At 41.7% G+C, this 27,105-nt stretch overlaps 1 protein-coding gene across 1 annotated transcript in view; it reads right to left on the minus strand.

Annotated features, from left to right (window-relative positions):
- Positions 1 to 27,105, minus strand: part of CPS1 (carbamoyl-phosphate synthase 1, mitochondrial) — a 99,110-nt gene that overhangs the window by 12,744 nt on the left and 59,261 nt on the right. Inside the window, exons 22-32 of the mRNA XM_009887599.1 lie at positions 26,309 to 26,450; positions 24,403 to 24,468; positions 23,775 to 23,838; positions 18,788 to 18,969; positions 12,618 to 12,812; positions 11,969 to 12,036; positions 9,557 to 9,632; positions 5,994 to 6,071; positions 4,883 to 4,990; positions 3,578 to 3,667; positions 2,005 to 2,175 (exon numbers count right to left, since the gene is read on the minus strand). Coding sequence (XP_009885901.1) covers positions 2,005 to 2,175; positions 3,578 to 3,667; positions 4,883 to 4,990; positions 5,994 to 6,071; positions 9,557 to 9,632; positions 11,969 to 12,036; positions 12,618 to 12,812; positions 18,788 to 18,969; positions 23,775 to 23,838; positions 24,403 to 24,468; positions 26,309 to 26,450 — 1,240 coding nt within the window. The remainder of the gene's footprint in view (positions 1 to 2,004; positions 2,176 to 3,577; positions 3,668 to 4,882; positions 4,991 to 5,993; positions 6,072 to 9,556; positions 9,633 to 11,968; positions 12,037 to 12,617; positions 12,813 to 18,787; positions 18,970 to 23,774; positions 23,839 to 24,402; positions 24,469 to 26,308; positions 26,451 to 27,105) is intronic.

Below are 27,105 nucleotides of genomic sequence, written 5' to 3' on the forward strand. Positions count from 1 at the left end.
TTTGAAAATGGAACAAAAAAAAAAAAAAAAAAAAAAAAGGGGTGGGGGGTGGGGAAGAAACTCTCTGTTAAAGAGCCAATGACCAAATGTGGCAAACATGGAACAAATTTTCTGCTAAGGAATAATTTTCTATGGAGCTTCCCTACATCTTAAACTACTACTGGCACTTGCATGAAGACAGCATCCTTGCTGCTTAAAATAGAATATATTTTTAAATCCAAAGATGTAATTCTGTTTTTGGAACTCTCTGAGGGTAACACTGCAGACAAGACAGCTGCCGTTTCATGGCACCTAACAATGACCAACTAAAATGTGACAGCAGAAATTCATTGTGAATGGTTTCTCAAAAAATGTCATGTGTCTCTCTGACTTTTAGATCAGTTTTGCTTCTTCCATAAGTAAAGAGAAAATTTTTACAGTGGCCAACTCTACAGTCTCAAGCTGAGATATAGCAGTCAAGGTAGATTATTTTTAATGTACATATTTTCTTGAAAAGTAACAAGCAACAAAGCTTTCCACCAGCTCCCTAACTTTTGTCTGCCATGAACATGAAAATGCATCAGCAGGAACAGACTCTGGTACTGCAAATATATCCTATTTAAAACTTAGTCAGTCACGCTCTATCCATGATTTAATCTTGGTCAGGCCATGATACTTGTTTCACTCTGCAAGCAAACATGGCAAGATAATATTTCAGTCACTAAAGCTAAAGTGGTGGGACTCTGAATCCACAAAGGAGCAGCTATGCCGAGAAAGGAGAAAAAAGTTTCATATTCTCTTTTCAGAGCATTTAAGAACTGCTGGAGAAACAAAATCCCATTTCCATGCAAATATTCCTAGCAATAAAAAGGTAAGAGGACAGAAAATATGATGCATGAATAATGAGAACCAGGTTTAACCGGAATATTTTTCAAAGTTTAGCATTTCCAAAGGTATTAGCAGATTTTTATACTTGACAAATCCACACAGAACACAAGCAGTATAAAAGGCTTTGTAGTGAAGTTTTCAAGAATACAGTTGGGTTTTCCTCTCTGTAGCCAGCATTCCCAGGAGAGACATAACTCGACAGTTCAGCTAACAACAGTGCAGAAGCCCCAGGTTTAAGTAACAGAAATTTATAAAAATAAGTAACACTCACAAAAATAAAAAAGAATTAGAATTTCAGATAATGCCTATCTGTGGCATCAAAATAAAATGTAAAGCTACTTCTAGACTGACTGGCTTGGGCCACAGATTTGGCTTGCATTTTAATAGGTCTGAACATTTTATTAGTAGAAAGATATTAGGTGTTTTCAGTTTCCTCAATTTTCACTTGATACGGAAGCTATTAAAGCTTGAAAGTTTCTGTATAAACAATTATCATTATCCATTGTATTTTCTGCACTGCTGTTCTAGATTTTTTATGATTAGAAACTTCAATTATTTTTTTCTCTTCCACTAAGTGTTCAAAAATATCTACAGTACACTTTGGTATCTTGGGTGCTATATAAGCTTAGTAATTATGAATAGTAAAATCTTGGCTCCACTGAAATCAAAGGATCCAAGACTTTCACCCTCATTTTAATTGGTGTTGCAGATAAAGGGGATTCCATGCATTCAACAGCCCATATCCCAAATCCTGAAGATAAAATCTGGGGGGCACTCAAAACACAAATTTGTACCTGTCCATACCTATATTAGATAGTATTATGAAACAGCTTGAACTCCAGTGTTCAGTTCTGCAAGTGCATATTTATTACACAGTTTACAAACATGAATCAGAATAGGTTAGAAGTAAGAAATAAAGGAAGATTGATTTTGTTAATAATCACTGGATAATTTTCCTTTGATTTTTCTCTAAAATTCCCGACATACATTTATCTTGACAGAAACTACAAAAGGTCAATTTGACCTTTGGCCAATGAGTAAACTGTTCTCTCTGGGCATTAGAGTACTAATTGCCCATTAATGCGTTAGGTGCTGACTCTGTTGTGAGGTTTTTTGGTGTTCTTTTGGAAACCATACCTTAATCCCAACATATTTGGATGGAATAATGGGATGTTCCAGTGTGGGGAGGGATGACTCATTAATCTCTTTTCCAATCATCACTCTTGTGGCCACATCGATGAAGTCCACACCTAAAGACTTCGATACAAAAGGGAAGGAGCGTGAAGCCCGCAAGTTGCACTCTATCACCTGATGGGATTAAAAAGGAGAAATAACCAGAGTCAGGCACTGTGCAGTGAAGGAATTGATTCATATTTCTGGAAATCAGTCCTTAGTCCTCTTGGCAGAGATGTTCTTCATATTGCCAAATAAGAGACATAGAAATTGTATTCAATATTACAAACAGCGATGAAGGATGAGTAGTGGCCAGCTTGATACACAAGGAGCCTGATGTTCTGCAACCGAGTTTCATCTCTATTGTCTGAAAACTAGAACTGAGAGTAATCCAGAGTTCACTTTGGAAAACGTCTTATGCTACACCCTAAGAGACATGAAAACTTATGCACAGGCATTAGGTACAACCTTTAGAAGCCTACCTTGTTCTTTATCCATGGTAATGGCACTTCATGGATGACTGGGCTATCCTTACCTTCCATCTACATGCAGAAGTCATTCAGTGACCCAAGCAAGAAACAAAGAAGTTCTGCATCCTGCTTAGAAGCACACTATGGAGTGCATTAGCAAAAGAGGAATTGCCGTAAGTGCGAATGAAAGCGGAGTGGAGGTGTGCAAGAATAGGTAAGTTAAGACTGAATGGAAAAGGGGGGTTTATGCAGAGAAAAGGCAGGCACAGCTGAGAGAAGGCAAGGAAGGAAAAACTCCATTCTGTTCTTCTGTGGAGTTTCTAAAGAACTATGTGTGAAACAGAAGACAGGTAAAGAACAGTAAGTACATTTTTCTCAACTAATAGCCCAGACAGGATCTTTCAACAATAACGCATCTCTTCTATACCATGTCAGGTTTTCTTTCCATTCACCACTTCCTCAGTTATACTCTGCTCACGTTCCTCTGACCATCTTTGATTAGCAACAGAAAGCCAACTGCTACCCATAAAGGGTCAGACATCTGCCATCCTTCTGTTACTGATAGCTACTAGGACCGCACTATTTAGATAACCATCTCAATGGCTTATATTAAAGACTTAAACACTTAAATTGTCTTGCTTTCTTTCCAATGCCTTGGAAGGCTTATTTTAATGACTGAAATAGCTGAACATGAGAGAGGATATCAGAGCAATGATACTCAGTTCACAGGATGAGGCGCAGGCCCCAGTGCTGTCCATCATATTCAAAACTGATAATTTTGGGAAGGACAGAAGCCCACAGCAAACCAAAGCTAGTGCTGTCAGGCAATGCAACCAGACTCTCTTCACCCTCAATGTGAAGGCAGTGGAGGATGCTCCCTCCAACACAGACAGGGAGAGCTGCATGACTAGGGGTGGCACAGGTAAGCCCCACATCATCAGACAAGGCAGGGTAGAAACCCACAGCTGCTACTGCCACAGAGTTTCCACAGCAGGGGCCACAGGAACCATGCACCTAAGTACGCAGAGCAGAGCCTGACTTCCTCCAACAGTCACAAGAGCTCTCACCAGCACATCGTTGCCTCGCACCAAGAACTGAATGTTGAATGGACCAGAGATGGCAAAGGCATTTGCAATCTTTTTTGTAGCCGCTTTTACCTACAAAAATAAAAAAGTAAATTAAATTAAAATGTGTGTATTTGTAATAAATAAATAAATTCCACAAAAAAGCATCATGGAAATAAATCACCTCACATGTGGATTCCTTTAAATGTCATATATCTCTGCCCTAGCATGTTTTTACTCTATACCCTCATTCTGGCAATAGCATTATCTTTCAGAAGCAAACATGCTTTATTTGCCTGTTAACCTAGAGCTCGAAGCACCATTTGAGGGCGGAAGTGTGTGAGAAAGAAGGGGAAAGAAGGAGAAAGAGAGAGAATAAAGGCCTGCCCTGTCTTTAGCAATTCCTCCAATGCATGCTGGAGCCTTTATACACTTCTTGGTGAAATAATGAATAATGATGTTTTGCCATTTGAGATTAACTAGTCAATTTTACAATTGTTCCAGAAGTCTTTCACCAACACGCCTGTCCCATCACATAGCAGTGGGAGATGTCTCAGCAGATATACTCTGGAACAAACTGGGAGAAAACACTATGGTCTTATTTTCTAGGTTTGTCAAGAAATCACATGCTATTTCAGTACAAGCATTTGCATAGCTTTGCTCCAGGAGATGACTATTTTCAGAAACAAAGCCTTGGACGTTCTTGTAAACAGAGCTGGAGCACAGACCATTGCATTACAGCTTTTGCTAGCTTCCAAGCAAACCCTTATCAGGGTGACAACACAGGGGATGGCACGTTTCATTTAGAAAATCCATTTTGACAACTAACTCTGTATCACTAGGTTTATTCTTGAAAGGGAAAAAAGTCAAGATTTGGTGAGGTTCGTTATCCTGATATCCATTCTGGAAAAGCAGGCAGCTAGAAAGTCATACACCTGATCTAATCGTTGAAGAATTGTTGGAGAAAAGGAAGTGGAAAGTGAACCACGGCATATATATGAATTAGACAATCCTCTACTGCTATGGAAGCTGGTTCTAAACCAATGAAACAAAAAAATCCAATGGGTCTGAAAGTGTGTACATCTACTGCTTAAATTAATAGGATACAGTTCAGATGATCCTGTGCACAGTATAGCCAGTCACAGGGGGCGCACTGACATCCTACACTTGCACATATCACACTGGCCTTTAAAAAAAACATTGGTGATTTGATTTCTCCATTGTTGATTGAGTTCTCCCAAGCAAAGGGGGAAAGCATATTCAAACTCTTATTTTATTTTCTCTTTTCAGTGCTAGCACAACACCTACCTTCTCCAAGGCTCCCTGGCTAATAGTCTGTGCGGGTAACATGAGGGTGGCATCTCCAGAGTGAACACCTGCATCCTCCACATGCTCTGAAATAGCATGTGAAATAACCTGCATACAGTAATAAGAGAGCAGTTAGTCACCTCACCCTCTCTCACGAACTCTTTCCCCATCTCCAGCCCAGCACAGTTTCCTGAAGAGAGCCGTATCCAAAAGAGTATACAGACAGGAGGAAAAAGTGGGGATTTCCCAAGATTTTGGGGAGAACAGGCCTGAAGCATACACAAGGCATATGAACAAGGGGAACAGGTTAGTTCCTTATACTGTGGTTAAGCAAACTGCAAATGTGATAAAACCTACCACAGTCTGGAGATCCTAAGGCTTCCTTCCTCTCTCTAACACACATGGACTCAGAAGGTAAAAGCTAATTAGGCTTTAAACCAGCTCTTTTGAGCTCTGCTTGCCACAAACACATAAAAGTTGTCATTCCCTAATAGAAACAAGCATGGACTAACAGCATTTGTATACTATTTCCCCCCACTCTTTTGTGGTGTCTTAATCATAGAGAAAAGTAAGCAGAGGAAATTCAGGCCTAAGGATTTAAATTGAATGAATTGCATCAAGGCACACTACTTTGATACTGAGAAAGTAATCTTGTCTGCTGGTTAAAAACGAAGACTGAAAACAGAATATTTCTTCTGTTAAATTAGAAGTTTGTGATTTTTTTGTGAGGACTGTCTTTGATTAGTAATTAAATGCAAGGTGAAGTTGTAATAATAAAACTGGTAATATTGTAACACATGCTGATACAATTCTGATGAAAGTAATTTGCGAAGCCAGTGATTTGCAAATCCAGTAAAAATTACATTCTAAAGGATTGATTAACATGGTTAAGCAATGTTTAAAAAAATAACTATTTAGATGTATACAATAAGGTAGGTTGAGCTTTTCAAGCACGACGTTTTTGAACCTAAGATGAATTAATCTTTTCTTGTTCCTCTACTCTTCTCAGCACAAATCCATGGCTGTACAGTAAATCATTCAAACCACACATTTTTGCAAATCTCTGATCCTGAAAAACAAGTTTAATATTAAAGAAAAGCTAAGGTCTTACTCTTCCTGCCTTGGCTACAGCATCCATTTCCACTTCACGGGCATCTTCAATAAATTTAGTGAGTACCACAGGGTGATCCTGTCATCAAGACAAGATGAAAGAAGAAAGTTTTTATTTGAGAGTATTTGGGGACCATCCAAGCGCTCCACTATTCATCACTGGAAAACCTTTGGAAGCAGAATCCCACAAGACCAATCTATTAATATCCTTACTTCCACAGATAAGTGAACTTTGCAAAGAAATAATGGGGGGAAACTTGGCGTGATTTCCCCAAAGCCACTTGTCCATTAGTTTGAGTCTTCCATAATGTCACCATGACAAGGAAATTTGGGGCAAAACCACAAAGAGCTTTTAAGTGAGATCATAGCAAAAAGAAGGTAGTGGGACGTGTGCATGGATAGAGTGGCCTCCGATTCCGTCTCCCAAAGACAGTCCTTACCTCCAAGATCTTCAATTCTTCCTCCCTCTGAGCCTCCCAGCCACCTCACTGGACATAACGCTTCAAAAAGTAATTGATTCTTGGCATACTTAATGACTTTGTATAGCGGCTGTTTGCTATTTTAGAGTCATATATTTTAGGCAACTTATCCATTCATTTCTCATTTCTCTGCCTGGTTTCTAAGTCTCCCAGGGAGAAGTTGCCACTAATTACAGCTTGCCAGGAATGACCTGTCCTTGACTCTCAGTACGTTCCCTGGTATATATTGTTTTCCTTCTTTCCTTCCTCTTCTTCCTGCCTGTCTCTGGGATGCTAGCACCCACTTCCCACTCTCCTCTAATGCTTTCTTCTTCCAGCCACCTGCTCCAACAGACAGTTAAAAATCTAATCCGCATTCTTCCTGGCCAGCTTTATGTCTCAACATTTTACCTGTCCCATCCACTGTTAACTGCCTGTTATTTATTAGAGAATAAAACGAAATAAATGACAGACTGTGCATGCTCAAAAGGCTCCTCTTGAAAAAATATACAGCAACTCCAAAAGTTACAAGACACAATTCCTTACATTTATCAGTGCAAGGGTAAATTCACAGGCAAGGACAATGCTACAGCCTACACTGTTTCATAAATTTAGTGGCTCATGTCCTGTAACTTTCTGTCTTGCTGCAGTTTTTCACCAGAATATTTTATATGTGCATACATATGGAGTAAACCCTGTTTACTCCAATCTGTCTCAACTCGCACAAGAAGTTTTGAACGTTATTGACAACATGAATGCCATGATGACACAACACCATAACAGCAAAGTAGCTAAAACAACAGAACAATACTGGTCAGGCACTTTATCTGGAGATGCTCTGTTGGATGGAGCAGAACTAGGTAAGGCTTTGTAACCAGACAAATGAATCCTGTGTCCCACAAAGATGCTCATGTTCAGTTGTATGCTCACAACTAATATTGCTAGCTTCTGTGGAACTACTCACAGGCCACAACGCCTTGATGAGACTTTAAAAACATCCCTAATTTAGAAGCAGAATATAGTACTTTTGTTCTAGTTTGCTTCAACTATACTATAGCTTTTCTCAATATAAAATACTGGTTGAAGAAAGAAGTTTTCCCTTAGCAGTCTGACTACACCAGCCAAAATTTAGCATGTAAGTCTCTGCAAGGTCAGGGGCAGAGCACCCAAAGACTCATGATGTGCCACAGGTCATGTCTGCAGCAAGGGTCAGTGCCTTGTTTGTGTAGCAGAACTGGACATCCTAAGTATCACATGGGAACACCCACTCTTTCCCCTAGGAACGCATCACATATTGTCAAAGACTCTACAACTTCAACTCCCAGTGGGGCCTCCTGTACCAGGGAGGAGACCTCTCAGCAATGAAAAACAACACTGCCCAATTCAAGTCAATCAAACTGTGACAAGTTAAGCTGACCAAGGGTCACTTTCCCAGGCTTCATCCATTGACATCATAAAGCCATTCAGCAGCATGAGAAAGTGATCTGTCCCACTGAACGTGGCTTAAGGCTGCTGCCTGGTCTGCTCCTGTGAGTGTGTGGGGAAACGCAAAGCAGACTACTTCAGCAAGTACAAACAGAAGCTAGGTGTTTTGGCAGGCTGAGCACTGCTAAGAATCTGGTTTCTACCACAAATTGACCCTGTAGTCTTTTGAGAATTAGTTATGTAATTCCTTCTGATGGATGCAACAATGGTACTCTCCCACTTTCAAAAATCCCTCTAAAGTTGTTCAAAGATGATAATAATTGATCTGCTTGCCTCCACGCTAACTTATCCTTCAGGATATTAATACTTTGCAAGGTATCTCCCTTTCATTCCATCTTTTCTCGCTGAAATGCTAAATTCATCATTTGCCTCATATGCTTAAAAACCACATGGTTTTGCTCTTCAAGCTTTAACTGCCTAAGAAATCCCCTGAGTAAGCAGTAATATGTCTGGCTTCCATAGCCAGTTGTGTTTTCAGAGAGTTCATCTTCGACTTAGTTATTTTTAGCCCCAAGATTCCCGTGACAGTAGTGTTTATGGTGTCACAGTACTGTTCTGAACAGAGGCCATTCAAAAAAAAAAAAAAAAAGGGGGTGGGGTGGGGTGGGTGGAGGGACGGGACAGGACGGGGACGGGACACCCTCAGAAGAAAACAGACCAAACTCAGAGACTGTTGAAAGGTCAGACTTTGAATTCTGTATGTTCTTCATTCAACCTCGATTGTTTAACTTTCTCCTCCTCCCACATTTGCATCTTTCCAAACATCCCTTGTACAATAACACTGATAGAAGGTATAAAGAAATTCAGGCTTTGAGTTGTTTAATACGTTCTGAAGCATTCATGTCTTTGGGAAATTGCTCAGATATTTCTTTTCTAAATTTCAACGTACTAGACCAAATCTTTCCCTTTGCTAGAAAAAAAAGACACTTTAAAAATTCCCAAATGAGCTTTTGAAAAACATTTAAAATGGAAAACAAAGCTTTCATCTTCTGTATTACATACTCTGCAGATCAATAATCCCTCTGGATTAACAGTAAGCAGGCAGCAGTCCTGCTTTTGTATCAGAGGAAAATGGAACTCAGTACATGATTTGGAGAGTTAAATGTCATAGAAAAATCTTGCAAATGTGCCTGCATTTAAAATGAAAAAAAAAAAAAACCCAGCCAAACAAAAAATGGTCATTGGTGAGAGAGAAGTTGCTAGGATGAAATTTAAGTTGTTCAAAGAAGCCAGGCAAAACAGTTCAGAAATTGAGTGAAAGATGCTATCAGTTCTATGCTGGTTGGCATAACCTGCTACTAGCAAGCTTGGATGGGGTCCCAGCCCACTAACCTACATTTATTTATATAATTAACTGATCAGAAATGGACGTCTGGGTACAACGGCTAACTGCCACCCCTGCTCCATGCAGGCATCCCAGTGGCATCAGTAAGGATGCTTGCACAGGCTCCTCAGGAGCAAGCTGAGGAGTCAAACTCGGATTTCACTGGCTCTTCCCCAAACAAGGAAGGGAAAGTGACGAAAACACAATACAGAAACAAAGAGATGGAAAACAGGACAGAGGGCAAACAAACACAGCAAACACAAAAAGAAAAAGCAGTAGTGGCACAAAGACTGGTACCTGAGAGACTCTGGTGGCTTCTGCTAAGAACGTCTTCATTTCCTCTTCAGTGAATACTACATTCATTGCAGACCCACTGTGAGAATGGCAAAGAAAAGAAAACAGGTCAGCTTCCCTCATTATTTCAAGGGAGTTATCAGTGTTAGACACCACAGCACAGGGTTACCAACTACCTTTGTGACAGACTAGCCAAGCAAGCTCCTGACTCAAGCTACTTGCTCCACTCTTGACTGAAAGAAAGGCAGAGCTGTTACCTCGTGAACCTCCATTACACTTCCCAGTATACAGGTGACCTCCAGAACCATAACGAAGAATCAAATAAAGAACTGTGGTTGTGTAGCCTTATCACTGCTGCCAAATCCCCTTTCTGACCCAAGCCTTTAAAGCTCCTCCTAAGCTGGAGGAGATGGCTAGTCAGCCAGATGATAGCCCCACTAAGGACCCAGACTTTTACCATATGTTCAGATTAGCTATGAGCTCAGGACAAAATAGATGCTTTGCTGACTTTAGCCCAGTTGCTCATTGGTGACAGATGAAGCGAGGAATATAAAGTCCACTGGTGATGGTTGCGACAGCGTAAATGCAGATGAAAACAGTCTGCTGGCCATTTCGCTGTGCCCCTCCCCTAATGTTTAGTCCTTATGTGAGAAGCACAGCAGATACAGACACTGTATCTGAAAGCTACTTTGAAATGTAGTTGTCAGTAACATCAGAGAGGGGTAACTGGGGGAACATGGGTCAAGAGTCAGTGATTCAGGTCCCTTTGAAAGACAAGAATCTTTTAAAAAAAGATGTTACATTGGTCATTTCTACCATTGATGCTCAGCTTTCCCTTTGCTTTGGTGGGCAAGCCCACAGAGGCTGCGGGGAAAAGTGGAGGAAGGATGTATCCCATGCAATCAGTCACTTTAGCCTAAGATAAATAGACACAAGTACCTAGGTAATTATACTCACCAGACTAACTCTTCAGCCAATCTAAATCAATAGAGTTCAATTATGTCCATGAACCTATGTCAGTAGCACCACTGAGGATGTGAGCTGGTATGCACAGTACATAACTAGTGGGGAAATGCAGTTGGTTTTCCAAGGCAACTGGCAAATATTAAAGGCCATATCTGTTCAAAGGATGAAAAAGTCTGGCTGTGGACCCGCTGCTGTTCTGCAAATAGAGGCCAGACAGTGTGCTGTGCTAGGGCTTTTCACTTCCTATTTCCTCAGGTTTGACATTCTGCACTTTCATCTTTCTCCCTGAAGTCCCCCTAACCTGTCCAAACACCCTTTAGCAAATACTTAGAATGAAAAGGGCCTATGCTGAATTTAATACTGATGGAAAGAATAGGCTAAAAGAAGTGTTCCCTAAAAATCTAGAGAATGACATCAGGAGCAGTGTCTAACTTATCTTCCTGATATGAGTGCTGGTTTTTAACTTTGCTTTGCAACCCCGCTGCAAGCTTCAGAAACTGGATAGAAAAGTCACATGCAGTAGTCTCTTTTAAAGGATATTTCCTTGAGTGTTGAACATACAAGAAATCCTTTTTTTCTTTTTAAATAAAAAAAAAAAAAATTTGCTCCCTGGAATATTAATATTTTGCCTCTTCATTTTGATATGTGTCTCTTCTTCATATGAAAAGGATCCTGTCTCAAATTTATTTTCATTGTAAATTGAGCCCAGCAAACTGCCTCTCTGTGCCTAGTCATTCAGCTATGAAGAAACTCCTCGCAGAGAAGAGTGATCATTCAGAATGTGTGAGTTTGCTGTGTGTGTGCGCTGGTGTAACTTCTTCAAAAAGTCTAGCTGTTGGAAATGCGTGGCTCTGTACAAAGACTATTTAAAGAGAAGCAGCTGCCACAGCGTAGGGACATGAAACATGCCTGTAAGTAGAGAAGCTCAGCAAATAAGAAGCTGAATACAAAAGATGAGCTGTCATTTTCTGAAAACAGATGCCAACCCCAATAAATGGCCTCAGCATGTTCCCTTCTGTTTTTCCTGGTGGCAAACAATCTTCTCACTTAATTGTACAGGTAGTATTCTCAGGAACCTTAAGGAATATCCCAGATGGTTCATGTTTTTTTGGCCTTGAGACATTGAAAAAGGTAATGCAGCTACACAGACACTATTATGACTATGTTCTACCTTTGATCTGTGCCTGATGGACATATGGGATTACCGGCTTCTTTTATTGGTTTAAGCAGTCATCCCACCTATTAAGAAGGGCAGCTTATGCCACATGCACCTAGCATAATGTTTTCCACACATCCCCTGAAATTACTCTCCGTTGTCTGAAAGAGGCTCTTGTAGTTCATACCCCCAACTCGATGAGCTCAGATCCCACACATCCCCTGAAATTACCCTCCATTGTCTGAAAGAGGCTCATACCCCCAACTCGATGAGCTCAGATGGTTGAACCTTACCTCAGAACATAGGAAGGCCTCAGCAAGCATGGGTAACTCACAGAGCTTGCAAATTCAACTGCATCTCTCTAAAGACATGGAGCAAAAACATACTGTGAACAAGAAAATATTGTGAAGTCGTACCAAAATTTCAACTCTAACTGCATTTGCACTTTACTAGCCATTAAGATTGGAGGGCGGTAGCGGGGAGCAGGAGACTACAGCCTGGGCTGAACATAATACGTGACTTCTCGGTTCCAGAGTTGTCATCTTCACACCTTCCCTGTCCATAGAGCTTCACCAGGAAAAAAAAAAAAAAAAAGCAGTGCCAACACATCTCTATTCCTCTGCAATCTCCACCTGCTAGAATAGTTTTCAAAGCCAGCAGGATAAACTAGAGTAGCCTGGCAGGGGTGCTAACTTTTGCTGGGTATATACCCCATACTGTGTAAAGGTGATTTAAAGACACTTCCCTTCCAGTTTTCATCCCACTCCAGTGACACTATAGCATCACTTTACAGGGATCAAAAAGTTCTTCAACATCAGCAGTAAAAAACTGTCAAATGTCTTTGGAATCTTGAAGAGTATCAGTAAGTCGGTCCCCTCTGAGCAGGTGCTCATAACAACCCCCAGCCACTTCATCGTTTCCCAGATGCACAGCCCAACTTACCAGTGTGCTGACTGCCTTCCAGGGAGCCTGGGCCACATGCAGCTCATCCAAAATAGCTGAGAATATGGATCGATCTTCTGCCTGGTCAATCTGCAAAGGATTTGTGCCAAGGATCTTCACTCCACTCTGGTGCAGCGGCACTGCCAAGTTATTGGGAATCTGCCCGCCTACAGAAATAATGCAACCACTGCATCCCTGTTGGCATACAGAAAGGAGCACAGTCAGGTCCAAGTTAGCTTAACATTAAGAGCTGCTATAACGAGGAATCCAATATTTAGATTATATCACTTTTCAGGTTGCTATGAGTTAAGGCAGATCATAATTGTGCTGAACCAGAGGCACCCAGGCTGAAAAGTGTGATTCAGAGAGTGTAGCTTCCCTAAAACAGCAATATCCTCCCTCATATCACTCAAAACCCAGCAGTAACTTGAGGCCAAATTCCCCAGGAAACTAAAGAAATCTGCAGTGTTCACATGCCTTTTGATGTCAAGCCAAGATTTTAAAACTTCTGCTAGAACCACAGACTGTTACCTTGTTTTCATGTCATGTTTAGGTGCTCCTGCTTTCCCCGTGAGGATAAGCACCGAGCTGCCACATGTTCCTTTGCTTTTCAGGGGAAAGGCACCGTGCTATGAAAACATTACACCTCGCAACAAACACAAAACTCCACTCAGTGGGGTAAGGTCTCCCTCCCCTGTTTACATGGGGACAATTGCTTCAACCAAGCCCACTCCCACCTGCCTGCGGTGACCTTTGAAGACAGTAGCATGAACAAATGAGACGTTTTAGGTCCCCTTTCTTTCTCAGTCCAGCTCTTCCCAGAAAACAGCCTCTCCCGTGCTCATTGTCAGGAACTGCCAGAGTAGCAGGCATTCACGCAAACTCTTTTTCATTAGAGAGTTGCAAGGCAGTAACCTCCAGCAGAAATGAAATGGGAAACAACTGGACTGATTTTTTTTGATTTTTTTTTTCCTGTCAGCACTTTTACTTGCTGAGCAAACAGCCACAGAAGCCAGCCTTTAAGGAGTGCTCACTGCTGACCCCTTGCTGGCCTGTAGAAAGCAAAGCAGAGACTGGTTCAACAGAGCCCCCAGTCCCTCAAACAGCCTGTGGTGGTGAATTACTATGGATACACCGAGCCCTTTATTTTAATTCATCCTCATTATTCCTGACCAGCTCCTCATTTCTGGTAGTAACATTTCTCGACAGTACCAAGTATTTCAGCCAAACTCTCATATGTGCTCATTTCTACGCATGTTATTTGCAACTGCTTCAATTCCAGAAGCGGATGAGGCAAGACAGGCGGCACAGCGCCCTCCAGCCACAATGGCACATTTCCTGTTTGTCACCGGGTGATGACACCACTTTAAGTGAGGAACTAATAAACAGCAAACAATGAGAGACAGGTCAGCACACTTGCAAACACACATCCTGCTTCAGGTGCAAATATGGGCTTTTGGTTTTGTTTTGGGTTTTTTTTTTGTTTGTTTTGTTTTGTTTTACATAGAATCCCTAATGCTTTGAAGTAAAATCTAGTTTGGCATGAAAATTTTCAATAGTAAAAATAACAGGCCTTGGCATACCTGCACCAACGACAAGGACATGAATTACATTCAGATTGAGTAATAACAGAGGGTAATTAAATAATGGGCACTTTACTTCCAAATTAAAGCTGGTGAAACCTTGCCCAAAGGACAATTGGGCCCACGGCACAGCTGTAGTGAAGGGCTCTTTTGAATCAAATGTGTTTTATGAAGTTTTATGCACCTCCAACAAAGGAGAAACATAAATCAAGTGATCCATGGTTTGGCTCTATCTTTTAGAGTATCAGTGTTCTTCTAATTAACAAGTGTGTTTTTCCTGAACAAGGTTAGCCCCAATGGCCTTCCTGGAAGAGGAACTTCTTAACGAGGGATTTAAAGGGATTTAAAGTGACAGATGTGTAAGCTGAGAGCAGGATGGACTAGAAGTGACTGAGAAAAAACAGACGATAAATGCTAGTACAAACCCTGCTCAACTTTAATGTGGTTAATTTCCTGCCATAATAAAAATCCACTAAAAAAGTCTAGCATTTAAGCAGCACTTATTATCCCAAGGTCTACAAGATTATTATTTGCTTAACATGGTAATATACAGTGCTGGAGATAATTTTCCTTTTCGCTATGCAGTCACTTATGGGATGACATGGTGCTGCTGGCCAACAGCAACCATCTGAAAAAGTTTAGGGAGTGAAAAATGCCTCATTAGCAGAGGGTGGAGCAAGGACAGAGGCTGTTTTGTGCCCACATGGGGCTGTCTCATGACATCGGAGCCTGTGATCTCCAGATCAGAAGAAAAATCTGTTCCTTACTGCTTCCAGACCCATCCAAAATACGGTACTTATCTCTAGTCCCCTGGCCCCTTATCATCACACACGGACAAGAACCAGACAGTGAATAAGCAAACCCCTTCTTGCAGCTTGGAATGGTTCCTGTTTGATAACAAGTCAAGCTAGCTTTGCTGCCAAGGTCAACCAACATCTTAATCTATCCTTAACATATTTGAAATGCGAATGTCCCGGCTAACAGCTTCTCCTCAGCTGCTGCTTATTTCCTCCTTTAAAACAATTCTAGTCAATGAGCCTCTAAAATCCAAATACTGCCTACACCAAAGTTGGGATGGCATTAGGGACTCCAGCCCCAAGGAAACAAAGGAGATGGCTTATTCAAGCAGATAGCAAGGAATCATATAGTCATTTTTACTCCAAAAGATCCATAAACCGAGACCAAGCTGCTGCTTACTTTTTCATCTAAATTTCTGCTTTGAGATCCCGAAGCATGGTCTTGCCCAAAGAGTAGCCCGCTGCCCTGCCAGGGAACAGGAAATGTCTGCCCACTGAGAAACGGGCTCCACTGCATATCACTTTGTCACTAGCCATATTTTAATTATAAAGAAAATTAATAACATCCTTGCCAATAGATACCTTTAAAATATATACTACTCATAATATAGTGAAAGAAGCCTAGAGAGAATTATTTTCCCCTTTATAACAAAAATAACTCTTTTTATTACTACCTTGCTTTTATGTCATTAGTAATAGAGTTGGGTTTTCTTTTTCCCTGAGTTTGAAAACAAATTAGACCACTAAAATGGTACCTAAGAGCCTCCTTTAGTTTTATGAATTGTTTCAGAATGATCCTAGAAACTGAAAAAGAATCAGAAGAGGCCCTCAAGCAGATAGAAATTAAAATAAAAAGGGAACATCTTCTCTGGAAACAAAAAGCCAATAAATTTGAGGGAAGGAATTTTTTTTTTTTTAATTATTGTTCTCATAGACTACCACCTAACTTTGCACATTCACAGTAAACTAAACTTCCCTCCAAAGCATGGCTTTGTTGTGCAGAGCTCAGCCTCCAGTGAGCCACAGCAGCTGTGAATGTTGACTGGAGAGGGAGAGGTAAAAGGGACACGAGGGAGGGGAAGAGAAGGGACAGCTAAGTATGTCTCTGGGATAGGACCATGCGAAGCTGTGAGCAGCTCTTGGTAGGCAGGTTCCAGCCCCCTTGGTCTCGTTGATAACCTCACTCCTCAATGTAGCCTAATTTGTCTAATCAGAAAAATTGGGACAAGTCAGAGCACCTATTTATTTGAGCTTAATATTTGCCCAAAGTTTGATACTAATCCTAAAAACATTTAGGGGAGTTAATGTATCATCTCTACTGAGGGCAAAGGATTGCATCCATTGTTTGCTGATGATTTCACCTATAGTTTGCCAATGGTCCAGAACTTGTCAGGGTATTTGCCACTTTGTTGTACACTGAAACACTAAAGGAGGCTAACAAGTAGGGAAGTTTGAAGAGAGCAGGAAAGTTTGAAGATTGGTCTGAAATCATGGCGCTACTCATGCTCTTTGTATGTTAAGCTGGGAGAGGTGGTTACGTGAAGGATTGGTGAGGGATCTCAGAAATGGATTCTGAATTTTTAACTTGGTCATTTCCTTGGGGACTGACTTCCAACTGCATTTGCCTGAGGAAGTATTCTGTTAACAGGACACATTTAGCTCACTCATATTAAATAAAGGAACGCATAGGAAATAATATATTTTAGACCACATTCTGCTGAAAGTCTGGAGTCTGTTCCCAGGTTTGCCTATGTCCTTCTGCATGATTCTGTGCAGTTCCTCTACTCCTCAAAGACTCAGTTTCCCTACTTGCAAATTAGGCATAATGATACCATTTCCTGTTGTCTCTACTTAAGAAAAGTGTTCTAAAACAGCTGAGTATTCATCTTGGGATTTATTAGACAGCACAACCCTAATTTTGTGTGTTGGGGCTCACATCCTGATGGCTTTATCGCCTCCAGAGCAAACATCAAATTGGTTGTTTTCATACCCAAGTCAGAGTAGCAGAATCCTCTGCAAACTCCAAACATCTTTCCTCTCTCCCTTTTTATTCCCATTCTCCTCTTTTATTCCCATTTATCACCTCAGCTCTTGCTACCTCCTCCCTGTGCTCTCTCCTCTCACAATCACTTTTTGGTTTACTTCACAAGCAGGACAGGCTAAAAACATGCCCAGAAGCACGAGCACAGTCCAGCTGATGAGCATGACTGGCTGAGCTGGTGAAATTGTCAACAGTGTGTCCTTCACCTTCAGCTCTGGGTACCACAGGATGCTATTAGACCTTGAGATCTGCAACACCTCCCATCAAACTCACCAAGCCTTGCTGTGACAAGCAGCATAATGCAAGCTTGAATATGTATGCATTACTCTTTTCACATATTTTTCTTACCCAACTTGCTAATTACTAGCACTATGTGTTTAAATGAGTAGTTGCTCCCTCATCACCTATCTGTACCTTCTCTTTGATCCTGCAGTAATTAGATGCTGTGTTTCATCAGTGTTATTTGTCTGAAAAACTGTCATACCAGTTTCCTCCATGCCCCAAGTTCAGAAGTTCAGTTTTGCTTAAGTAAACAAGAGTTCAATGCTTATAGAGCTGTCTTGTGGATAATCCTAAAGCATTCAAAAGACAGCCTTTAAGACTTCAGAGAACCACCAGAGTCTTTTGGCCTTTCCAAAATCTATGCCTTCCAGTAACAGCCTGTTTACGTGAAAATTTAAAGAAGAGGTAAAACAAGATGTACAAATAGGAAATGAGCATAAGCATGCAATCTAAAAATGGTCCTAGACAGTATTTTGCAAATGGTCTAGAGACTAGGACTGGGACTTGAGTTCTGATATGTTTTTGCTTAGTTCCAAATTTGAGAATGATCAAAATGTAGCCAAGTTATAAAACCATTTTAGAAACTGGCACCCATTCACAAAAGTGATGAGCTCAAGTTGTCACATACCGGGGAAAAAAAAAAGCCAAGAAAAATCCTAAGTTTAACATGACCTGGGTTTTGCAAAGTTCTTTCAGCAAGTTACACAGCCAACTCACTGAATTTCAAGGGAGATAAGAACCTGTAAGTGCCTTTGAAAGCCTCAGCCACAAATCCAAGATGAGTGTGTTACCAGGTTGAAATCAACATTTTCCATATTTGGATGAACTGTTTACATTATATATGCTCCCATTACCAAATCTGTCTGGGATTCTTCTCCATCTCTTAGTATCAGCACTTCTGAGCACTTGAAAACTCGAGACAGACAAGTGCAATGTCTGTATCAGGAGCTGGAACACGTTTTGGTTTGATAGCAATTCTAATGTCCCTTCCTGACCTGTCTACTTGCATGTTGGACCACATCCACCACATTGCCACTGTATTGCAAGACCAAGACTGCAAGTTCTTGAGCACATGTTGGCATTATGCACACAACTTGTTCTACTGCTTCACGGGGAGTACTTGTGCTTAAAGTCAAGGATACACTTAAGTGCTGAAGCTCAGCACCGCAAGGGCAGAACAATTTGTGCGATAAATAACCGTGCAGCAAATTAAATCTGCTTGTAAATATTGCACAATATGGCATCTTGCAAAATAATTTAATATTTATTTGGCATTCATTATTGAGCAGTCTGCTAGGAACATCAACGATGTGTAAAATGCAACATTGGGATCCAAACTAAACAGCTTTTGCTAGCAAGCTCTCCCCACTCACCCCCAGCTGCTCCACCAAAGCAAGCTAGGGACATGAATTTTGAAAAGTTTGGGTTGCTTCATGGCTTTTTGTTGCTGCTTCTGCTTTTCTTTACCTCATATTGGTAGATGTCCAGGATCCTTTCCAATGACAGCTCCTCAAAGTACAGTCTGTCACACTCATCAAAATCTGTGCTCACTGTCTCCGGGTTGCAATTCACTACGACGGTCTTGTTGCCAAGCTGACGCAGCGTGCGGATACTGGAGACAGCACACCAATCAAACTCCACGCTGCTGCCTGCCAGGAGACAGAAAAGTGGGCAAGGAAAGGAAGGATGCAGAGAAGAAAACATAAACAGACGTTCTCAGCACTCGAGCTTAAAAAAGAAAAAAAACCCAGCATTGCCTCCTGTCAGCTCAGAGCAAGAAATCTAATTGTCCTCCCACGGAAACTTATCATCCACAAATGGAAGCCTCCAAGCACAACAGGTAAGTTGGCTCAGCTGCTCAGGAGTGACAGGCCTCTATAACATGTCTGTCATCCCGTGGTCATAAACACATCTGCTCTTGCTGCCCGTCCAGCTACTACTGCCTCCCAACCAACATGCTTTGAGCTTAGAGGTGACTAAATTGAGTGCCCATTGTTATGAGACAGCACTGTTTACTCCAGGAAACACAAAGCATTGGTACAGATGTGGTTTTAAAAACAGAAGACTGAAGTGTTTTTTACCTTCCAGAAAGAAGAGCAGAGTGTGGCTAACCTAACAACAGAAAAATTACAACACAGTGGGTTTGACCTTCCTTTGCGCTGACTCTAGATAAGGCAAGTCGGTAGAACAACACTTTTAGAGCCACTCTGTGATCCTTTTATCTTGGTTTAAAGGCCACAGTGACTATGGCAACACTGTGGGGCAAGCACGTCCTACTGTCCTGAACCCTGAGCAAGCACCGTGGCCACCTCTAAAGAAAAGAGGCAAAGAGGGAGTCACCTGGTGCTCGGGTGAGCACCAGGACTTGGTTCTTGGCCTTGGGCAAGCTGCAGGCGGCAGCACTTCAGGCTTCAGGAGTCCAGACTTGCACTAACAGCTACTGTCCCATAACTTTCTATGCTCAAACTTATAATAGGGGTACCATAAACAGAGAATGATACATATTAAAAAACATCATTAAATGGTTATGCTTACAGTCTACAAGAAAACCTTGGCCTCATCAAGACGTGTTCACAGCCATTACATGATCGTTAACCACTGATATCCTTATTTATATAAATGATTGTGTAACAAGATACGTTGGAAATTCAGGCTGTGCTTAATTGCTGCCTCTACCACCTTGTCACAAACAGATGACTGTCACAGGTCACCCACTGACAGGCACACAATTTATTTCCCTACTTCTGTCAAACAGGAACCTCCAAAACATGCCAAGCCCCAACTAAAACCCCACAGAAAAGAGAGGGAAATCTAATCTGAAACTGGATGTTTCCGAGAAGGGTCACCAGATGCTCATTCACTTTTTGTATTCCACTTCTGTTATTCAGGTACTCTTACACACATGAGAAACCTCAGCTTTGGAACACAATGGTCATCTGGAGTCCCCATCTGACTGCTTTAGATATAACCTGGGATGTGGGACTCTTTATCAGGGATTGTAGCGATAGGATGAAGGGTAGTGGTTTTAAATTGAAAGAGGGTAGATTTGGGTTAGATACTAGGAAGAAATTCTTTACTATGAGGGTGGTGAGACACTGGAACAGGTTGCCCAGGGAAGTTGTGGATGCCCCACCCCTCGAAGTGTTCAAGGCCAGGATGACTGGGGCTTTGAGCAACCTGGTCTGGTGGAAGGTGTCCCTGCCCATAGAGCAGGAGGGGCTGGAACTAGATGATCTTTAAGGTCCCTTCCAACTCTAACCAGTCTATGATTCTGTGATAGTCCAGCCACATCCAGTAACAGTTGTGTCCAAACAGTGGGAAGACAGCAAATCATTAGTAGTACTAGTAATGACTGTTGTAACATAACCAACATTGCTCCTCAGAAGATAATTACTACATCTGTACAGGCATGTTTTTTGAACTTACTTTCAGGTTTCAATCATGTTAAATCTTCGTGCATACCTTAACATTTACAGAGCACTGTGCTGGTCCATGCAGTTGGTGGAATAGGTTATTTATACTGCTGTCAGGGCTGACTTTCACACAAACAGCCACACACACACACACACACACCCAGGATAGGAGATGCCCTACTGGCAGCAAGTGGAGAGCAAGCATTGCCTTCAGTAGCTGAGCAATACCCCCATGGAGCATAGGTCACACACTGCAGCTCAGGCTCTCAGTGAGCCAGAGGTCTTTACACATGCATGAAAGATGTGTCAAGGCAAGCTCTGACGTTCAAGAGTGTGCAACTGTACTGATCCACATCATGTTTCTATTTGGCATATTAGTTAACAAGAAAAAGAAAACTTCAGAAGAAGGCACTTCAGCTTGGATAATTTTCTTTTTAAATACAGAATATAAAGTCATAGAATAGTTTGGGTTGGAATGGACCTTTAAAGGTCATCTCGTCCAACCCCCCTGCAGTGAGCAGGGACATCTTCAACTAGATCAGGTTGCTCAGAACCCCATCCAACCTGACCTTGAATGTTTCTAGGGATGGGGCATCTACCACCTCTCTGGGCAACCTGTTCCAGTGTTTCAGCACCCTCATTGTAAAAAGTTTCTTCCTTCTATCTAGCCTAAATGTACCCTCTTTTAGTTTAAAACCATTACCCCTTGTCCTATTGTAAGAGGCCCTGCTAATAACTTTGTCCCCATCTTTCTTATAAACTCCCTGTAAGTACTGAAAGGCCCCAGAGCCTTCTCTTCTCCAGGCTGAACAACCCCAACTCTCAGCCTGTCTTCATAGGAGAGGTGCTCCAGCCCTCGGATCATTTTTATGGCGCTCCTCTGGACCTGCTACAACAGGTCCATGCATTTCTTGTGCTGAGGGCTCCAGAGCTGGACGCAGTACTCTAGGTGGGGTCTCACCAGAGTAGAGTAGAGGGGCAGAATCACCTCCCTTGACCTGCTGGCCACGCTGCTTTTGATGCAGCCCAGGATACGGTTGGCTTTCTGAGCTGTGAGCACACATGCTGGGTCATGTTGAGCTTCTCGTCAACCAACCCCCCCAAGTCCTTCTCCTCAGGGCTGCTCTTAATCCATTCTCCCCCCAGCCTGTATTTGTGCTTGGGATTGCCCTGGCCAATGTGCAGGACCTTGCACTTGGCCTTGTTGAACTTCATGAGGTTCACACAGGCCCACCTCTCAAGCCTGTCCAGGTCCTTCTGGATGGCATCCCTTTCTTCCAGCATGTCAACCACACCACTCAGCTTGGTGTCATCGGCAAACTCGCTGAGGGCGCACTCGATCCTACTGTTTATGTCACTGATGAACATATTAAACAGTACTGGTCCCCATACAGACCCCTGAGGGACATGACTTGTCACCAATCTCCATGTGGACATTGAGCCGTTGACCACTACCCTCTGGATGTAACCATCCAATCGATTCTTCATCAACTAAACAGTCTATTCATCAAACCCCTATCTCTCCAATTTAGAGAGAAGGATGTTGTGGGGGACCACGTCAGAGGCCTCAGAGAAGTCCAGACAGATGACATCCATAGCTCTTCCCTTGTCCACTGATGTAGTCACTCCATATAGCATGACTTTTGAAATGACCTCACAGTTCCCCCAAATAATTTTATTTCTTTCTAAAACTCAGTTTTCGCAAATGAAGTAAGAATCTTGTTTAAAAAAAAAAAAAGTAACATCACATGTTTAACTTCTATCCAAATCATTTAGCCATTTCTGACCTGTTCCTGTTTTGTAAATGTAAATCCACAAGGAACACTAAATTGATCCCACAGAATTATGATTACAAATCTGAAAGCACAGAGGAAAAGCATGCTGCTTACTTGCCTTAAAAGGATAACAAAAACCAAAAAAAAAATTAACTTGGCTATTGCACCTAGAAAAAAAAAATCTTTTAGAGCTGCAGGTAATGGTTTCCTTTAGCAGCCTTTATTTAGGTGCAACCTCTTCCAAAGGTTGTCTTGATCTAATCAAAGCTACAGAACAGGTAAGACCAAGATCAGACCTTTATGGCTAATCTAAGCAATTAGGAGTTTTAGGTGAACAGTGCAAAATGTATTCACATACATTTGATCAAATGTTCATTTTTTTGTAACCTTGTTACGCAGCATGTTGACTGGCAGAAGCATTCACAAAAAAAATAAGCATAATCATGGAGTGTTCCTCCTGATTTCACTCATCTCAACATTCATACTGGAAACTGAGTTCAAAAAACACATCCTACAAACAGCAACAGGAGTGTGGCATGTGACCTGTCCATCCAAGCAAAACAAATGGATGCAGTTTTTAATTTCAGTTTTCAAAAACCATTACTTGTGAGATGCAGAGCAAAAATATTTCTGAATAACAAGCAATCTTTTTCTTGTCAATAATTGCAAGCTATTTGGAAGGATCCATGAAAAGAAAAAGTGAAAGTCCTCATATACAGAATTCAGCAGTCTGTCTACACGCTACTCGTAGCCTTGAGGAAACTCTTATGCTGCATAATCATCTGAGTGGGCTGAAAAAACAGCATACAGAGAATTGCTTATACAAAAGCAGCTGAAGATATCAAAATATTTTCATAGTCACCTATACTTACAGTAGTAAAATGCATAGTACATAACAACATAGTCACCAGCTGGCAGTAAACATGTAAGACAGGCGTGGGAGCAACAAAATGATATACAAGGTAACATGTTCTCAAGAACTTAACATGTGCAAAAAGTACGATTAAAAAAATTCCCTAAAACCTTGTGGAAATCACAGCTAAGTGACAAGCGAAAAGTAATAAAATTCTCCAGTTTTTTCCAGGGCGTGAAATGAAGTCTCCAAGCAAGTGTAAAAGGCAAACCTTGTGTTAGGAATCGATGTCCTGTGCACTGTGCTCTGGAGGGTTTTGTTACCATATGAGAAGAGGAACAAATGAACCACAAGAATATCCAAAGAAGGCTCAAGGGTGCAAGGAGAACAGAGGAGCTGTAAGAAAGATTTACCTATGTGATACGGTCCACAGCCCAACACCATCACTCCACAGTCATCAAATTTTACATCATGTTCCTGAGAAGAAAGGGAGAAAAGTCATTAGGATCTGTAATCCACAGCACCTAACTCCATGCTTTTCAGAATAAAGATTTTCTGATTCTCAGACCACATCCAACAGTCTGATCCTTCAGGGCTCATGTCTGATTTCGTTTACTGCAGTATAAATCAAGTGCAACTCTACTGGAATTAGTGGTGCTGCACCCAAACCAAAGGAGACACAGCATCCCTGATTTGTGTATTCAAGCAGCCTAAGGAGCTGTTAAGTTTCACATAAAAATGAGTGTTAGGATGACATGAGTGAAACACGAGTTCCGCATTTCCAGCACCTAACAAGTGCACAGAGGATGCAAGTACAGGTGATATAGGACGGGATCATAACAACATAGGGACATTAACACTAAATGCACTGGATCAATATTTGAGCAAGAAAAAGTTCCAGGCCTACTGTAAGGGGATTATATGTAACACCATGCAAAATACAGAGACCAATACATCTGCAAGATCTCAAGAAATAATGCAGCATAGGAGAAAGAGATCAAACTAGACATCAATGAGACCATTGTTTCCGAATGTGCTTACCTGCCCATTGTACGTGACATAGAGGTAATTAGTTACTGCTGGGTATTCTGCTGCCAGTGTGTCGATCTGTATGGAGAAAAAGAGGAGGGATTGTGACTTGGCCGGTACCAGATCCTTCTTGCATGCAGGTGTTTTGGGGTTTTTCTTTTCCCTCGTTCCTTTTCTACTCCTATTTCTATCCTATTATCTCCCCATCATGTCTTTCTTCAAAAGGAGGTGATCTGAACTGTCATATGCCAGCAATGCAGCTTATGCCTGACCTTCCCCCCAGACCTTACAGTTCAGTCAACAGGGAAGTCCACCATCTCTTTCTAAGCTGCAGTTTTAGCTCCGCACCTCTTTGGTAAAACACCTTCACAGACCAGGAACTTTCCTCATCCATCCCTTCTTGCCGAGGCCCTCACTCTCTAGTTAGTTTGGCAGCATTAATTACACAGATCTCCATTCCTCCAGGTCTCCTGTCCTCTTTAGCTGGGATCCCATCTGGGATCTTCACACTATACTCTTGACCCCATCTTACTCCCACACTGAACACAAACGAGCACACAATATCACTCTGAGATCACGCCGAGCAGCAGCCAGCAGTGCAAGTACTACGTATTTATGTTACAATATAACTTGTGCTTTGATAATTAAATGATACACAAAGCAAGAGTGATTTTTCAACCACGCCTTACATGTAGTTTTCAACAATTTCTTATGTAATTAGTCACCAGAGAGCCCAGAAGAATAATTTGCCTACTAGGCTGTTCACAAACTATTTGTTTCAACTACTTATTGAATGTTATACATGGTAACTAGACAATCTAGGTCACAGCGATTGCTGAAGTTCCGTGAATGAACAGCTGAAACATTTCTACACAGAATACTGAGCAGGGAACAATATTAAAGCAGCCCTGACATGAATTTTTACATGCTATACAATTTAAAAAGCTGTCCAATCTTCAAGTATTTTCAGGAATCCCCACTGACTGTCCAAATCCTGGTGAATAATGAAGAATGCGACCTTACGCCATTAGCACTATGTAAGTGTCTGCTGTTCATTACTGTTGCTAATACTGCAACTTGTATTTCATGGCTCGAGAAGAAACTTATGCTTTGAAGCCACAAATGCAGGCATAAGTAGAAGGGTACCTTGGCACACAAATCAATCCAGCACTGCAGTGCCACATGCAGCTGAAAGAACGCAGTGCAAGACCAGGCACGTTTCTGTAGGCCAGGTGAGGACATGGAAGGAAAACAGCAGCTGGGGAACAGAAGGAGATTTGGCACCTGGAATTGGGCCTGGGGACACAGATGGGCTCTTTCAGAAACATTCAGTAGTTTGGGTTGGGTTTTTTTCCCCCTTTAAGGACAAAAAAAAACAGCTGGTGGCAGTTTAATAACAGCATACCTTAAAGGAAGCAGCAGAACACCTAGCAAAGCACTGGTGACACTGCCATGAATACTAGATGAGCTCATTACACTCGTGCTATCACAATGAATAGCAAATGAACCCATAACAATAGCACACTTCAAATAAAGTATTACCCTGTAAGAAGTTACTACCAAGAGAAAAGACATATTACACTTTTCATGGTCACACCGTGGTGGGCCAGCATTCTCAGCCTTTTCCTGAAGCCAGATAGCTGCGTTTCCCCCTCAGCCACATAGAATAGGAAGAAGAATATTCTGAGTCTCTCTTTGGGGATGTTCATGTCATTACATTGAGTCATTACATTGACGCCTGCAGTGCAGAAGTAACAGCTACGTGGGTGAAATTTGTTCTCCTCTACTGTCAATGTCAAAACTCCCATGGACGTTAACAGAGCCAGGGCTTCCGATTCATTTACCTCAGCTGTTTCCAAGGACATGGAGGTCTCACTGTTGGAAGCCCCCACCACGAAGAGCAATGTTTCTCACATACCTGTTTCACCCAGGGCACTATATTCTTCCTCAGTCTCAGCTGACGGCACTGGACTTCAGTCAGCCTTAGGCATTTCCCAATCTGTTTGTCTGAGAACCCCATCTGTTTGGCTCTCCTCAGTGTCTCTTCTGGAACTGTTTCACTGGGATTGAGTAAGAAAAACACCTCTGCATGAGGCTTTACAGGAACACTTAGAAAATATATGAGTGCTTGTGTCTTCCATACTGCATAGAGTTGCTATAGGATCATGCACATACAGGCAAGAAACGGATGAAGACCCAGCTAAGCAATGCAATCCTCATACATAAAAGATCTTTTTTGCACTGGATGCCTCCCATACACACCTAAAAGTTAAAGTCTACAGGCAGACTGCTGATACTAGGAAGTGAAACACTTTTTTCCTTTCATTTTTGAGACAAGAATGAGTGACTCATGGTGAGGTCCATCATCTTCCAGGGAGCATTTTCCACCAGGCTAGTACAAGGTCACCATATCCACAACAACTTTATTTTCGACTACCATTAAAGCCTCCATGGAGGACCTGCAGTGATTTCTTTCTTGGATTCAGTATCCCCATACCTCCATGCCCAAACTTTAGCCCAATGTCTCTCTTATATTCCTCTTCCCAGTCTGAATTTTAAAATATAGGCCTCACCAGACTGGGCTGGATCAATAATTATGTATGTACTCATATCTCCTGCCTCTCATTGCAGCTGCCCACTTCACAAAAAGGCATGAAATTCCTGAAGCTCTGGGAAGTGCCATTCAGAGTCATAACTGTCCCCTGACCCTGCTGA

The sequence above is a fragment of the Charadrius vociferus genome, unplaced genomic scaffold (assembly GCF_000708025.1).
Source record: "Charadrius vociferus isolate BGI_N301 unplaced genomic scaffold, ASM70802v2 scaffold136, whole genome shotgun sequence".
NCBI classification, from domain to species: Eukaryota; Metazoa; Chordata; class Aves; order Charadriiformes; family Charadriidae; genus Charadrius; species Charadrius vociferus.